The sequence below is a fragment of the Pelophylax lessonae genome, assembly GCF_965119305.1.
Source record: "Pelophylax lessonae genome assembly, chromosome: 1".
Lineage (NCBI taxonomy): Eukaryota > Metazoa > Chordata > Amphibia > Anura > Ranidae > Pelophylax > Pelophylax lessonae.
The window spans coordinates 52985541-53002421 of record NC_138768.1 but is presented as its reverse complement, the minus strand read 5'-3'; the positions used below and the strand labels follow the sequence as shown (position 1 = coordinate 53002421).

Here is a 16881-nt window from a genome sequence, read left to right as displayed (position 1 = left end):
AATTTTGTCGGCCAACAACAGCCGACTGCAGAAGTGATGTCATGTGATGGTTAACTTTCCATGTGTTTTTTCTTCTCTGAGCATGCCCAGTCTTGCTCATCTGCTATTTGTCGGCCGAATTCTGTACTGACTGGCGAACAATCGGCCGTTCTGGTGTTGGCCAACAAAAATTTTAATGCCTGCACACCCGATTCTGTTCGGCCAAAAAGTCGCAGTCGGTTGTCGGAAGCATCATACTAACAAGCCGACAATCGGCCGATCGGTCGGTGGCCGAATATTTACGACCGACAATCGCTACGTGTGTACGGGGCTTTAGTCTCCATACACACATAGGCTGTTATCAGCAGTTTTTGGCAGGGGAGTTTTCTGACTGTAAAAAAAAAAAACGAAAACTAGTGGGTTTTGAGTGGCGTTTTGCAGCTGTAAAAACGCTCCAACGTCAATAAACGCTGATAAACGCCACAAAACGCAGCTAACCGGCGTTTTTTTTACATTTCTTATTCCATTGTTTTTTTTTTGTAAGCCTGGGTTCTGTTCGGAGGTGTTGTTCATGGAACATAGCCTGGGGTCACACTGGTGCATGCTGAACACCGCATGTGATTTGCACCAAAAAACGCACCGCATTCCTGTGCACATCACATGTGATGTCTGTGCGATGCAATTTGAGGCATAAATTTTGTATGGCTCAAATTGCACCAAAATGTTGTAGGACCCTTTTTTCCCCCGCACCTAAATCTTATCGCATGGGTGTGAACTGTGAACACCCATGTGATGCAATTCTGGCAAGCATTGCATTGTGGGAAAGTCAGAGTTACTAAAATAGCAGAGAGGTGATTTTTAGCTAAAAACTTCAAAAAACGCTGAAAAACTCACTACAAAGCTACTGGCATTTTTATTTCCCGTGTGCATGAGGCCTTAAAGTCAGCAGCTACAGTATCTATATAGCGGCTACTATTATTTTTTTTCATGGGGGGCTTTACCTCCTCTTGAGGCCCCTTTCACACTTGTGCGACTTGAAAGTCGCATGATTTTACTGCAATTTTGTTGCCGCGATTTTGACTGGGCTTGAAGCAATGCCTATGTCTTTGGACCTCAAAACGCATTAAAATCGGGCCAAAGTAGTGAAGGGACTACTTTGAAGTTGCTGCAACTTTAAGGTTGCGCATATATGAATGGGTATCATTGGAAAACATGGCAAACATGTCCAAAGTTGCATGACAAGTTGCACAAGTGTGAAAGGGGTCTTAACCACTTTACCGCTGCTCACTCGAGCACTACTGCCGCAAAGTGGTTCGTTATCATCTGGCGACGTAGACCTACATCGCCAGACACTCCCCTTTGCTCCAGCTGTATTCAGTCACAGCGGGAGTCGGGCCAGGGGAGGAGCAGCGGCGATCGCCCCTGCTCTTCCCCGATCGTAGGGGAGTCGAATGTGGAGATCCGCCCGCCTGTGTAAACACAAGCATGCGGATCTCCTAAGTGACAGGCAGGGTCAGATTGCAGGATTCAGCATAGCTGAACCCTCGATCTGTCCTTGTGTCACTCAGTCACCTCCCCCCCCCACACGTTAGTAAGCACCAGGCAAACATTAACACCTCCCTCTCCAATAAAATTTAACCCCTTCCCTGCCAGTGTCATTTTTACAGTAACAGTGCATATATATATAACACTGATTACTGTAGAAATGTCACTGGTACCCCCAAACGTGTCAAAAATGTCAGTCAAGGGTCCGATCTGTCCGCCACAATGTCGCAGTCCCGCAAAAAAAAAAAAAAAAAAATATCGCAGATCGCCGCCATTACTCGTTAAACAAAAAAAAAAAACAAAAAAAAAAAAACACCAAAAATGACAGAAATCTTTCCCTTTGTTAGTAAACGCAATAACTTTTGCGCCAACCAATCAAAATACGTTTATTGTGATTTTTTTTTTTACCAAACATAGGTAGCAGAAAACAAATTGGCCGAAAATGTTAAAAAATTTTGATTTTTACATTTTTTTTGGGGGGGGAATTTCATATAAAAAAAAAGTGAAAAATATTGTTGTTTTTGCAAAATTTACGCTCTTTTTTTGTTTATAGCGCATGGTTAAAAAAAAAAAAAAAAAAAAAAAAAAAAAAAAAAATCGCACAGGTGATCAAATACCACCAAAAGAAAGCTCTGTTTGTGGGAAAAAAAAGGACGTGAAATTCGTTTAGGTACAGCGTCGCACGACCGCGCTATTGTCCATTAAAGTCACGCAGTAAAAAAAAATAAAAATCGCAAAAAACCCCCTGGTCAGGAAGGGGGTAAAATCTTCCGGGGCTTAAGTGGTTAAACAGTTAAAAGACGCAACAAATGACGATTCCACACTATAGTTATGTTTGTGAACAGAACCTTTTCATGAGAAGATAAAAGAAGACACAATTAACCAATAAAACACAGTTCTGTAAATTAACCCTTCAGTCCCCTCTGACAATGCAGGTTTTATAGAAAAAAAACGACAACCATCAGTACAAAGATCACAAAATAAATCATTCAGGTCAATGTCACACAAAGGAGCAGATCCCAGCAGATGTGTGAAGGTTTCTTCCTGCCTCCTGCAGCCAGAACCACAGCTTTTCCTACAGATGTGCAGTATTCTGCAGCAGGGGGTGGGGCTTAAATTAGAAAAGGGGCGGGGCTGTACACCACCGCACCTTAAGACAGAAAGCCATATCATTTCTGCCCAGGATTCTCACTTTATTGGAACATTCGGTTTTCTTTTCTGTGACAGCAAGATCCTGGTGTACTGGAAGTCTGGGTGGAAGGTGGTCCTCAAGATGTACAATTTATAACATAGGGCAGGTATAGAATGATATGGGGAAGGTGTGGTGGGTTCATTTCTTGGGATGAAGACTTGGGGATGAAGACTTGGGGATGAAGACTTGGGGATGAAGACTTGGGGATGAAGACATGAATGATTAGAGCCACCTTGCGGTAGAGCCACCTATGTAAACATTCTACGACATGCTTCTTGCGGGCAATGTGTCCTTTGGGTAAAAAGTGCGTTCAGCGGGGCCTGGCAGTGTGTGAGGCAGGGTGCAGGGTGCGTACTGGGGACAGACGTTCCATGTGTTCATAGAAGGTACTCCTCACACTGGTACATCATCTGCAGTAGGGCTTTCTCAAAAGTTCTGTGTCTCTTCTTCATATACGGTAAACGATCATCATCGGTTGGTCTTCTATTATTGTGATTTCCTAATTCCTGCTCAGCATACATCTAACCGAACAACAGAAGGAGCACGATTGATACCGAGTTCACAATTATTAGCGGAACTGCAAAGACAAAAAAAAAAGAAAAAAGTTCTGTAAGCATTTATATCATTAAAGAATACGCAAACACAATCTTTCATATTCCTGATATGTGGCTGCTATACCATGGACTTGTATGAGAAAGTCTCCTCTTCTCTTTGTATTCTTTTGTGCGAAATCCCTGGTATCCCTGCCAGCAGTGTTAATTTTGGCAGCAAATTTCGATTTAGTTTTAGTCATAGCCTTTTGACTAAAATTCCATTTTAATTTTAGTCATATTTTAGTCTTTTGACTAAAATTATATTTTAGTCATCTGAATGGTTTCAGTTTTAGTCATATTTCAGTCGACTAAAACCTCCAGTACATTTTAGTCGACTAAAATCTCATACATTTTAGTCAACTACAAATCAAATGGGTTTAAGGGTTGTGACGGGAGTCACTTTGGTTGGGGGGGCCGTGGAACCCAGCTTACCTTCGAAAGGTTGATAAAATTCCTCTCTCAGCCCCCTAGGCCCCTCTTATGTGTAAGACCCGGTTCACACTGCCATGACTTGTCAGGCGAAAGGTTCCTGCACTATTTCGGGGGCGACATTGGAGCGGCTTGCATTGAACTTCTATTATAGAAGTCGTTTGCAAGCCGCGATGAAGTCGTGCTGCACGGGGCGGCTCAAAGTCGGGGAGACTTTAGAGCTGGTACACACTGGGGCGACTCAAAGGCTCGTACACACTATAAGAAAATTGGGCAAACATGTTCGTCCAAAGAATGTTTGTACGATTTTCGTATACTGTGTACAGAACTTTCTACAGACGATTCAGAATATTCGTACGAAGGGACAAACTCCAAAATTTTTCTCGTATGGGAAAAACAAACAATTTTAATTTATGGTGTATCGTTTTCGTACAATTTTTGTACAAGGAAAATCTGAAAAGACTGCGCATGATCAGAAACACTAAACAACAAAAAAAAAAAAGCCTTTGTTGAATGAGAATTTTCGTACGAATTTTCTTAAGAATGTTCATTCATCGGTTCCGATTTGCTGTGGAACAACGAGGAAAATAGTTTGCCCGATTTTCTTATAGCGTGTACCCCACTTTAGTCACCCTATATCTATTAGGGGCAAAGGGTGACCAAGGAAATGATGGACAGGTACTTAGTGGACACTGAGAATATGGTTTGGATTACTCAAATGGGAGAGTAATATTTATCAACAATATCTCTCAAGGAATATATGAAGACTCTGGGACTCGAGGCCTAGCTGTCTATTGTCAATAAAGAGACTCCTTCACACAGTCAGACTCATATTGGATGCCAATATCATCAGCTCAACCACCTGTCTTCCACACATTGCTAAATATGCTGATTTACTCACCTATTGTCTACTGTGGGTTCTGTATTTATACTTAAGATAATGTGTATTGTTTTGGCCTTGTTGCAGTGCTGAGTTAATTAACATGTTAATGATAACATTGTCTTGGTCTGCATTCCCATTCACATATTGTTTCTGTCCAGATTACTAGGTAATTAGTTCAGGTTAATTATATTTCTGTAGACAATTTCATCTACATAGGATAAGGTAATCAGGCACCTGACCTGGTTGGGTAATCTGATCAGGAGGGAGATGTCCTTCTGTGTGGTATATATTGTGTGTGAGTTTGTTCAATAAAGGTTCCAGATCTACAGTATACAAGCTATTCTCGGCTAGTTTTGTATGGGGGGGGGGGGGGGCGCTGTAATATCTGATATCTATGTTCAAAGACAGAAGGAAGCGGTATTCTGACGGAAGTCCACAAACAGTGTGGGTCGTGGTTCTGTTACAAGGATAAATCGTAATGCATTATTTAACCACTTAACCCACCGAAGATTTGGCTGCTCAAAGACCAGGCCCTATTTTGCGTGACTTTAACGGACAATTGCGTGGTCGTGCAACGCTGTACCCAAACAAAATTGACGTCCTTTTTTTTCCCCCCAAACAGAGCTTTATTTTGGCGGTATTTGATCACCCGTGTGATTTTTATTTTTTGCGCTATAAACAAAAAAAGGAGCGACAGTTTTAAAAAAATAACAATATTTTTCACTTTTTTTTTTATATGAAATTCTCAAAAAAAAAGTAAAAAATTTAAATTTTTTAAGATTTTAGGCCAATTTGTTTTCTGCTACATATGTTTGGTAAAGAAAAAAAAAATCACAGTAAGCATATTTTGATTGGTTTGCGCAAAAGTTATTGCGTTTACCAACTACGGGAAAGATTTATGTCATTTTTGTTGTTTTTTTTTTGTTTACTAGTAATGGCGGCAATCTGCGTTTTTTTCTTGCGGGACTGCGACATTGCGGCGGACAGATCGGACCCTTGACTGACATTTTTGACACTTTTGGGAATACCAGTGACATTACTACAGTAATCAGTGCTATAAATATGCACTGTTACTGTAATAATGACACTGGCAGGGAAGGGGTTAACTTTATTGGTGATCAAGGGGTTAAATGTGTCCCTAGCGGCGTGACTCATGATGTAATCACAGAGACATACGATCCTACATAGCAGGATCGCATAGCCTCTGTGCTTACATCAGTGAGAAATGACAGACGGCTGTGTTTACATCAGCCGTCTGTCTTTCTCCCCCTAAATCGGGAGATCGCGAGTGGCCGGCCGGTCACTAGCGCTCTCCCCCAACAGGCGGCAGAGCGAGTGACGTACCCCTACGTCACTTTGCCCAGCAGCGGCTGCCTGCCACAGTACATCTGCGGTGGGCAGTCGTTGGGTAGTTAACCGCCCCTGCTCGTTCACAGGCATCCCCGCGCGAGTGACCGGCGGTTTCGATGTCCGCCGGTCACTCGCGATCTCCTGCAGGAGAGGGAGAAAGGCAGGCGGCTGATGTAAACACAGCCGTCTGTCATTCTCCCTGATGTAAGCACAGAGGCTATGCGATCCTGCTATGTAGGATTGTATGTCTCTGTGGTTAAATCACAAGCCACGCCCCCCCCACAGTTAGAATCACGTCCATAAGGACACACTTAACCCCTTGTTCACCAATAAAGTTAACCCCTTTCCCTGCCAGATTCATTTTTACAGTAACAGTGCATATTTATAGCACTGATTACTGTAGTAATGTCATTGGTAAAAAAAAAAGGTTGGGAAACACTGCCTTGGCACAATGCATTTTTAGGCAGCAGCATGCAAGCGTCCTAAACAGTTTACAACTTTATCTGAGTAAGGATATAGAATTCTGTAACACTGATCCTAAATTATGACTAAAAGGCAAAACTTTTTTTTTTTTAGTCTATTTTAATTCTGGATAGAGTGGAAAGAGATTAGAACTAGTAATCGACAGATATCGGTTTTTCGTTGCTGATACCGATATTTTGGCCATTACATATCGGTATTGGCCGATATTTAAAAAAAAAAAAAAAAAAGTTATATATTTTTTTTTAATTGACAGGTATTCTTGCTTATATCTTTAATTTGTACATATGTGAGTGGCATATTCAATAACATTTGTAAAACGGAATTATGCTATGTGACATCATTTTACCCTTACATGAGCAATATTTGGAATATTGGCAATATCGGCCAATTCCGGGGCCAATACAGATATAATCGGCAAAAGTCAATATTGGCCCTCGATATATCGGCCTTGCCGATAATCTGTCTATCCCTAATTAGAACCCTTGTCAGTTTTTATTGCTGTGTGTGTCCTGTAAAGTAGATTCACCCTCTCTATTTGTCCGGTTTATTGAGGGTGAAAGTGAGAGAAATTCCTACATTTTGAGTTGTCCCCAGAAATATAAATGGAAGGGAAATCTTCCACTAGTTCTGGTGATGGGATTCCCCCAGTTTGCAGGGATTTCCTCTCACTTCCTGTTTGGCTATGGGACAGGAAGGGAAGGGAAATCTCCACAATTGGACACAGATGGCAAAAAAAAAAAAAAGGAAAAAAAATCTGACAGGAGGTTATAACCCTCCAATACTCTCAAAAGTTTTGCCTATAGTTCTACTTTAACCACTTAAGCCCCGGAAGATTTTACCCCCTTCCTGACCAGGGCCTATTTTGGGATTCGGCAGTGCGTGACTTTAACGGACAATTGCGTGGTCGTGCAACGCTGTACCTAAACGAATTTGACTTCCTTTTTTTCCCCACAAACACAGCTTTCTTTTGGTGGTATTTGATCACCCGTGCGATTTTTTGATCATGCGCTATAAACAAAAAAAAAAGAGCATCAATTTTGCAAAAATAACAATATTTTTCACATTTTTTTATATGAAATTCCCCCCAAAAAAAAAAAATGTAAAAATCAAAATTTTAAATTTTTGGCCAATTTGTTTTCTGCTACATGTGTTTGGTAAAAAAAAAAAAAAAAAAAAAAAAGCGTATTTTGATTGGTTTGCGCAAAAGTTATTGCGTTTACTAACTAAAGGAAAGATTGTCATTTTTGTTGTTTTTTTTTTTTTTTTTTTTAAACGAGTAATGGCGGCGATCTGCGATTTTTTTTTGCGGGACTGCGGCATTGCGGCGGACAGATCGGACCCTTGACTGACATTTTTGATACTTTTGGGGGTACCAGTGACATTACTGCAGTAATCAGTGCTATACATATGCACTGTTACTGTAAAAATGACACTGGCAGGGAAGGGGTTAACTTTATTTGAGAAGGAGGGGTTAAGTGTGTCCCTAGGGGCGTGATTCTAACTGTGATTGGATGTGGCTTGAGGTGTAAGAACAGAGATCAACGATTCTGCATAGCAGAACCGTATGATCTCTATTCTTACACAGGGGAGAATGACAGGCGGCTTTGTTTACATTAGCCGCCTGCCTTTCTCCCGCTGTAACGGACGATCGCGAGTGCCCAGCGGACATCGAGTCCGCCGGGCACACGCGCGGGGGGGGGGGGGGGGGGGAAGTCCGTGAACGAGCGGGGGATGCGCCTCCAGCGGCGCGCTCTCGCCCCCTACAGCCTCACAGGCTAGCGACCTAGTACTACGTCGCTTTGCCTGTGAGGGGCTGACTGCCGCAGTAAATATACTGTGGGTGGTCGGTAAGTGGTTAAGATACACAGCACACAGAACAACTGGTAAGGTCACACACATAGTTGCTGATTAAGCAAGGATTCAGTAGTGCAGCCTCCTATATTACATCTCTACCTCGGACTCCCTCACTGGACAGGGAACCAGTGTTATCACCTCTGTGCAGTGAGCAGGAGCTGACCCACATAGAGGTAAATCAGGACCCAGAAAACCCAGACTGGTGACCCAGACCAGCAAAAGGTCGATCACAAATAGGGCTGAACAAAATGACCAATCCTTTGCCAGCTGTATATACAGTATGTACTTCAATAGTTTGTTAAAGCTGAACTCTATGCAGATAAATACATCAATGCCGCTAGGTATTCATGAGCAGGTCGACGTTGGCAAGAACCTCTCGTCGATCTGGACGGACATCATATGACGTTCTCCCAGATCGCGGTCGCGTAGGGGCACGATCTGTCACCAGCTGCATCCACCGGACACAGCTGATGACTGATCACTGTAACGGCCAACTGCCGGAACCATGTGACCACTGCAACCAATCACAGCAGGTTACATGACAGTTGTACGCAATGAATGGCTTCCTTTCAAGCTATTCATGGTGTAAAATTGTGTCGCTAGCTGTGATTGGTCAGTATCATCACAGCCCATCTGTACCATGTACTAGCTCTGGCCGATCACAGCTAATCACAACAAAACAGACTAAAATTAATCAATTTAATTCAGGAAAATGCTTGCATATTGCAATGAAGCTCATTGCTCTTTGCAAACATAATGTGTGAAAAATAAAAATACTAATCACTTTCCCAGAGTAGTACAATGTTACTATGGTAACATTACATTGCTCTGGTCAAAGTGGGTTTTATTTTTATATATATATATATATATATATATATATATATATATATATATATATATATATATATATATATATATATATATATATACACACACACACACACACACACACACACACACACACACACACACACACACACACACACACACACACACACACATATATACGTATCTTTTTTTTTTGTACTACCACCAGTGTTCCTAATCACCGCCACACCCGTTATTTGATGACGCTGTACTTTTTCATTTCAAAAGTGATAAAAATTGACAACTCCCCATGCCTCTTACTAAATACCATTATTAGCAAAAAAATAAAAAAAAAAACCCATTGGTGAATAAATAACACCAAATGAAAGCTAGATTTGTGTGAACAAAATTATAAAAATGTAGTTTGTGTACAGTGTTGCATGACCGCGCAATTCAAAGTGTGACAGCGCTGAAAGCTAAAAATGTGCCTGGGTAAGAAGGGGGTAAAAGTGCCCAGTATTGAGGTGGTTAATAAATTATTACCTTTTTTTTTTTTTTAAACGCACCTACTGCCAGTACCTTGGATTCGTTATCGGCCTCTTGCAATTGATGCAATTTTCTGCTACGTATTGCAGTAGCATGCTGTAAATCCCGTGGTTCTACCATAATGTAATATGTGGCGTAGTGCACTGCTTTGGCATAATAAAGCCCCAATGCACCTAGCCATTGCTTTACAATGTATAGATGTAAACCAGCTGTGCGTTTACATGTCCTCCAAAATATACACTGTGGTGCAGGGGCAATTTTTATAACCACATCCAGCCCGGCCTATAGCAGCATGACAGCCGGGCGGGGTATCAGTTATCCTAACTGGGCGTCATATGAAGTCCAGCAGGATAAGCCACTCCGGGGCATGCAGAGCGGCGATTGGTGGTGCGATGTGTCGCTCTGCCGTAGGCTCTTTGACCAATAACAGCCAAGCACACTGGTAACCAGGAAGTGGCAGTAATCTGCTTTCATTAGTTCATGCTGACAAGGCGCGGGTAGAGGAGAGCTAATCAGCGGCTCTCCTGACGGGGGGGGGGGTCCTGCACTGATAATCAGCGCATTGATTATCAGCGCTGCCCCCATCAGAGATGCCAATCATTGCCCATCAATAATGCTGGTCAGTGCCATCTATCAGTGCCACCTATCAGTGTTTCATATTAGTTTCTCCTCATTAATGCCCACCTTATTAGTGCCCCCCAGTGCGGCCTCATCGGTGCCCCCCCATCGGTGCCCCCCAGTGCAGCCTCATCGGTGCCCCCCAGTGCAGCCTCATCAGTGCCCCCCAGTGCAGCCTCATCAGTGCCCCTCAGTGAAAAAGAAAACTCACTTATTTACAAAATTTTATAACAGAAACAAAGAAAAACTTATTTTTTTCAAAAATGTTGGTCTTTTTTTAATTTGTTTAAGAAAAAATAAAAAGCCCAGTGATGATCAAATACCACCAAAAGAAATCTCTATTTGTGGGGGGGGGGGGAATGATAAAAATGTACTATGGGTACAGTGTTGCATGACCGCGCAATTGTCAAGGTGTGAGTGCACTGAAAGCTGAAAATTGGTCTGGGCAGGAAGAGGGTAAAATTGCCCGGTATTGAAATGGTTAATATCTGCCCCAAATTCTTCAGATTCCTTCACTACAAATCTGCTGAAAAGGACATAAGAGGGGATGGGGGGGGGGGGGGGGGTGAGGCGAGGCAGGAACTCCGGGATACAAGAACCTTGTGCCTAAAGCTGAGCGTCAACATGTCAGACGCATTTTGTAGGATATATTGTGTTTTGGGGAACTGAGGAGACCATAGGAGGTGAGGAATTATAAATCTGTATGTCCATTGTTCACACATGGGAAGTGGGGGGTAATTGTTCTGGTCCTCTGAGGTGCACAATATGAGCAGTGCATTGCAGGGTTCCGGATGTTTTCTGGTAAAGCTTGAATTTCTTCTTTTTTTTGGGGGGGGGGGGGATGCCCTTTTCCAAATAGATGATCCTACTGCTTTTTTTTATATGCTATAGTTTAGAGCCGTGATGGCACCCCAGATGTTTTGGAACTACATTTCCCATGATACTCATGTACTCTGCAGTGTAATTGAGCATCATGGGAAATGTAATTCTAAAACATCTGAGGTGCCAGGGTTCGCCATCACTGGTTTAGAGGATATCCCTGACACCTTTAACCGGTTGCCGACTGCTCACAGTATATTTACTGCGGCAGTCAGCCCCAGCCAGGCAGAGTGACGTAGGTCTACGTCGCTCGCCTGTCACTCCTTTTAGAGCCAATAGCGGGCGAGCGCGCACCCGCCGAGGCTCGTTCACGGAGGATCCGATGTCCGCCGGTCACACTACGATCGCCGGTACAGCGGGAGAAAGACAGAGCGGCTTATATAAACAAGCCGCCTGTCATTCTCCCCTGTGTAAAAATGAAGATCAGACGGTTCTACTATGTAGGACCGTTGATCTTTGTTTTTACACCAATAGCATTGTCCCACTACAGTTAGAATCACGCCCCTAGGACGCACTTAACCCCTCCCAGTCCAATACAGTTAACCCCTTCCCTGCCAGTGTCATTTTTACAGTAACAGTGCATATGTATAGCACTGATTACTGCAGTAATGTCACTGGTAACCCCAAAAGTGTCAAATATGTCAGTCAAGGGTCCGATCTGTCCGCCGCAATGTCGCAGTACCGCAAAAAAAAATTGCAGATCGCCGCCATTACGCGTTAAAAAAAAAAAACACCAAAAATGACAGAAATCTTTCCCTTTGTTAGTAACCGCGATAACTTTTGCGCAAACCAATCAAAATACGCTTTTTGCGATTTTTTTTTACCAAACATATGTAGCATAAAACAAATTGGCCGAATAATGTTAAAAATTTAGATTTTTACATTTTTTTGGGGGGGAATTTCATATAAAAAAAAAAAGTGAAAAATATTGTTATTTTTGCAAGATTGACGCTCTTTTTTTGTTTATAGCGCATGATCAAAAAAATCGCACAGGTGATCAAATACCACCAAAAGAAAGCTCTGTTTGTGGGAAAAAAAGGACGTGAAATTCGTTTAGGTACAGCGTCGCACGACCGCGCAATTGTCCGTTAAAGTCACGCAGTAAAAAAAAAAAAAAAACCCTGGTCAGGAAGGGGGTAAAATCTTCCAGGGCTTAAGTGGTTAACAGATATCACCAGAATAAAGTTGGGTGTACATGTTGAGTGTAATCCTTCAACCAGCAGATTAAAAGAAAAATGAAATACCCCCGCATCAACACAAGGATGTGGATGCAGGGATCTCTCACACTGTGTCTTCTTGTTCTGACAGCAGAAAGTGAGGACTGCAGATAAAAAAGGTACAACTGGGGGCGTGGTCTGGACATGGCCGGCTGAAGACGTCTTTTCGCTGAGCTCCGTGCCTTTCCTTCCCAGCCCGACGTAAAATCAGTCTTGGCACAGAGATATGTGGACGGCCAGAAAGAGGAGAGCTAAGGGGACCCCAGGCAGTGCGGGGACATCGAATAGGTCGCGTCCCTCGGGAGAGATCCAGCGTTTTTTCGCGGCCTCCCAGCCCTCTTCTCCTGCAGGCAATATGGCGGCGGTGGAGAGCCCTGGACCTTCTGGCGGGAACGCCATGGCGGCCTCTCCTGCATCCTCTACGGACACGGTGTTAACTACCCCGGCGGCATTCCACCCGTTAACGACCGGCATCACTCCGTCTGTGGGCATGGATGAGGAACTACGGAGTATTCTACGGTCCCTGCCTAGCACCCGGGATATTGAGACTATTGTCGGCCGCCTGGAGGCCGCGCACCGGCGTGAAGTACAGCAGGTGCGGAGCGAGGTAAAGCAGGTGACGGAAAGGGTGTCCTCCGGAGAGGCGGCGCTGACCGCTATGGATGCTCGCCTGCAGGCTGTGGAACGGTCCCAGGCAGCGTACAGAGACACTACCATGGCCATGCAACTCCACATGGAGGACATTGAGGACCGCAGTAGGAGGAACAACGTCCGCCTCAAAGGGATCCCTGAGGCTACAGGCCTGGAAGACTTGGCGGCCTCTGTCACGGCAATTCTTGGAACTCTTTTGGGTGACTCTCTCCCCGCTAACCTGGAGTTCGACCGGATCCACCGGGCTTTGGGTCCTCGGTCGCCGGACCCAGACCGCCCGAGGGACGTTGTGTGCCGCTTCCACCGTTACTCGCACAGGGAACTGGTGATCCGGAAGGCCTGGGAGGCACGCACTGTGGACTTTGATGGAGCGCAGATCCGGATCCTCCCGGACCTTTCCAGGGCCACGTTATACCGCAGGGCGCTGCTTCGCCCCGTCTTGGATTTGGCTCGCAGGGAGGGAGCCACCTACCGCTGGGGATACCCTCTGGCGTTGACTGTACGGAAGACGAACTCCTCATTTACACTGCGATCCCCCTCGGACTTGCCGGCCCTCTTCGCCTACCTGGGGACGCAGCCGGTACAGGTCCCGGACTGGTTGGTACTCCTCCCGCACCCCTCGGACCGTCGGGGCCGGAGCTCCACCGGAGGAGATGCGCCTCTTGCCCCTCGACCACAGCGCCAGCAGCGGCGACAGCGTTCGAGTGTATCTGAGGCTCCCAGGGAAGACTGAACAACACTATCTGAGGTACTGTGAGCCCTGTGGCTGATCGATCCCCCCGCTCCTTCCCCTGCCCCCTCCGCTCCCCCCGCTTGATGACGGTGCCCGGACTGCCTGGGGTGCCCGCTGCCCTGCTGGCGCCGTTGGCTGCCCCTCTTCCGTATGCCCCATGGACTGCCTGGCCCGAGCGCCTGCCCTGGCCCCCCCCGCCCCCTTGAGGCTCCCCTTGCCCTGGACTAACGGCATCTTTCGTGCCTAGGGACGCTCCGGTGACCGGCTCTTGCGGGGACTCTGGAGATTCCCGGTCCCAACGTTTGGACTACCCTGTTGCTGCCCGCTCCAGTCCACGTGTGTTTCCGGGATTTACAACTGGGGACCCCTGGAGGGGGGCTCCCGTGGGGCCCCGGGGCCCATCCGCCCACTCTTGCTGCTGACTTGGAGGAATGGGAGGGGGGCGGCGGGTGGGGGAGCTGTATGTGGACTGGATTCCGGGTTCTGCCCGGCAGACTTATGCTAGGACACTCTGCTTGGGGTATATCGTGGTGGCTGGTGGGGGAGGGGGGGTTGGGAAATTTTGATTACGGATGGCTGATTGTGTGCGGTGTTGGGTGGGGGGGGGGATGGCGGGCATTGCCGGGAGCTGGTTTTATGTATTTCTGTGCTTTGCGGGGGGGAGGGGGGGGCTATGACTGCTGTTTCCCGGGGACTGCCAGGGACCTCTGATTGGTGGACTTGTGCCTTAATGGATGGTGGGGGGGGCCCCGGGTGGCCACACGGTGTGGGGTTTGCGGGGCGGTGCCGGGACGGGAATGGGAGTGTGACCCTGCTCACGGGGTGACCCTGTTCTCCTGGTGGTACTGTGTTGGCCTGCCCACTGGGCACTGAGAAGTGGCTGCCCGGGTTTCCCCCCACTGGGGGGTACTACTACACATTGCACTTAGAGTTTAAGTTTATGTTTTTGCTACTGTTATTGATGTTTGTTGGCGTGGGGCGGCCAGTTGGGGCTCCTCCCGCTGTGGCCGTCTGCTGATGCCAGTGCGCCCTTGTTTTCTCTTTCCCTCCCGATTCCCTTGGCTCTCCTGCTATGTGGGGCATGACTGGGACCCTCCCTGCTGCCTCCTAGGTTGCTATACCGCCTCTGTCTCCTTGTTCGCGGGACCCTCCCTGGGCGTTGGGCTGGGTGGGGGCCGGAGACAGCGGCTCGAGCTGTGCCTGATCTACCCACATCCCCACGTAGGCCTGCGCTTGAGTACCCCTACGGGTCTCCAAGTGCCTGGTGGCTTAGCTGCCTTTAGATAGCGAGGAGTAGTGTATACCTCGTGCCTTTTCTCCTTTTGCTTCCATTTTCCTTTTTTTTTTTTTCCACTCCTCATCTGTCACCCTCCCTGCTACCAAGTCTCCCTCCTTTCTAGACCCCCCATCCCTTCTTCCCACCCCGTTTCTTTGTTGTTGTGTTATCCCTCCCTTTCCTCTCGCCATGGACGAGCTCACGGTGGTCTCCCTTAATGCCAAGGGGCTTAATATCCCGGAGAAGCGCAAGGTTCTTCTTAACGACCTTCATCGCCGGCGGGCGGATGTCGCGTTTCTCCAGGAGACGCATTTTCGTTCAGACCGCCTCCAGAGACTGACTAATAGGTTCTACCCCTATTCCTATCATTCCACGCATGCTGCTGCCAAGTCACGGGGGGTGTCCATTCTAGTGGCTGCCAGGGTGCCTTGGACTTGCCAGGACTCCCTGATGGACCCCAACGGTCGCTTTGTGTTTCTGCGGGGTACTATCGGAGAGACCGTGGTGACGCTCGCGAGCATCTATGCTCCGAACGACGGCCAGGACGTATTCGTCGCCCGAGTCCTCAAGCGACTCGCCTCCTTTCAGATGGGACAGTTGATCTTGGGAGGCGACTTCAACGTCCCGTTGTCCCCGGCGTTGGATACTTCTTCCGGCAGCTCCTCGGTGACCCACGCTGCCCGAAAGCGGATTCTTCGTGCTTTTCACGAGGCACAACTTATTGACGTATGGAGAATGCAGCACAATGGGGAGCGGGACTATTCTTTTTTCTCGCCACCCCACAGACTGTATTCCAGAATAGACTACTTCCTGATTCCGCACGGGCAGCTTCACGCGGTGCTGAAATCTACGATTGACACGATGACCTTTTCTGACCATGCGCCGATTTCGCTTGTGTATAAACTCTCCGAGGGGACACGGGGTAGGACGCGATTCTGGCGGCTGAGCGACTCCCTTCTTAACAACGAAGACGTCCGGACGGACGTCCTGAAGGAGCTTAAGGAGTTTTTCTGCGCTAACACTGCGGAGGACTGCGATCGGGGGATCATCTGGGAGGCGCATAAAGCGGTCATTCGTGGGGTGTTTATGAAGCATGGGGCTCGGCTCAAGAAGCAGAGGTCTCAGCAATTACTGCGCCTCCTAGAGGCGATCCACAGGTTGGAAACGTCCCACAAACAACACTTGGACAAAGCAGAGGAACAGGAGTTGTTCACGCTCCGCCGTCAAGTGCAGGACCTTATGTTTTCCAAGGCCAAAGCGGACCTTCAGAGGGCCCGCCATGCCTTTTACATGGAGGGGAATAAGTGCGGAAGACTGTTAGCGGCTTCGGTCAAGGCACAGAGGCTTGCGACTTATGTACCCCGTATTACGTCCCCCTCAGGGGGCACGGCTACGTTGCCCACACAGATTGCGGATGAATTCCGGAACTTCTATGCCTCCCTATACAACCTCCCGGAACACGGGGGAGCTCTGTCCGCTGAGGAGGACTACCTGGCCTCAGTGGACCTTCCGTCCCTGGGAGCTGAGGCTAGGGAAGAACTGGAGGCCCCCATTACCGTGCTGGAACTTCAGGCAGCGGTGGGAGCTCTACAGGCGGGGAAGGCCCCGGGTCCTGACGGCTTCACCCTGCCTTACTATTCCACTTATATGGATGTGCTTGGTCCACATTGGGTGGCTTGGCTCAATTCACTGGGCAGGGGGGAGTCTTCTTTCCCGCCGGACTCCCTTAGGGCTCATATCTCGGTTCTTCCCAAGGAGGGAAAAGACCCTTCCAGCTGCAGTAGCTACAGGCCTATCTCCCTACTTAATATAGACCTGAAGGTGTTCACAAAGATTTTGGCCAATC

The 16881-nt window shown here is 46.9% G+C and overlaps 1 protein-coding gene across 1 annotated transcript in view; it reads right to left on the bottom strand.

Moving 5' to 3' along the window:
• Nucleotides 1–3061: 3061 nt before the first annotated feature.
• Nucleotides 3062–16881, bottom strand: part of IER3IP1 (immediate early response 3 interacting protein 1) — a 38399-nt gene continuing 24579 nt past the window's right edge. The window contains exon 3 of the mRNA XM_082255153.1: nt 3062–3293. Within this exon, the coding sequence (XP_082111279.1) occupies nt 3238–3293 (56 nt within the window). The 3' untranslated portion in view covers nt 3062–3237. The remainder of the gene's footprint in view (nt 3294–16881) is intronic.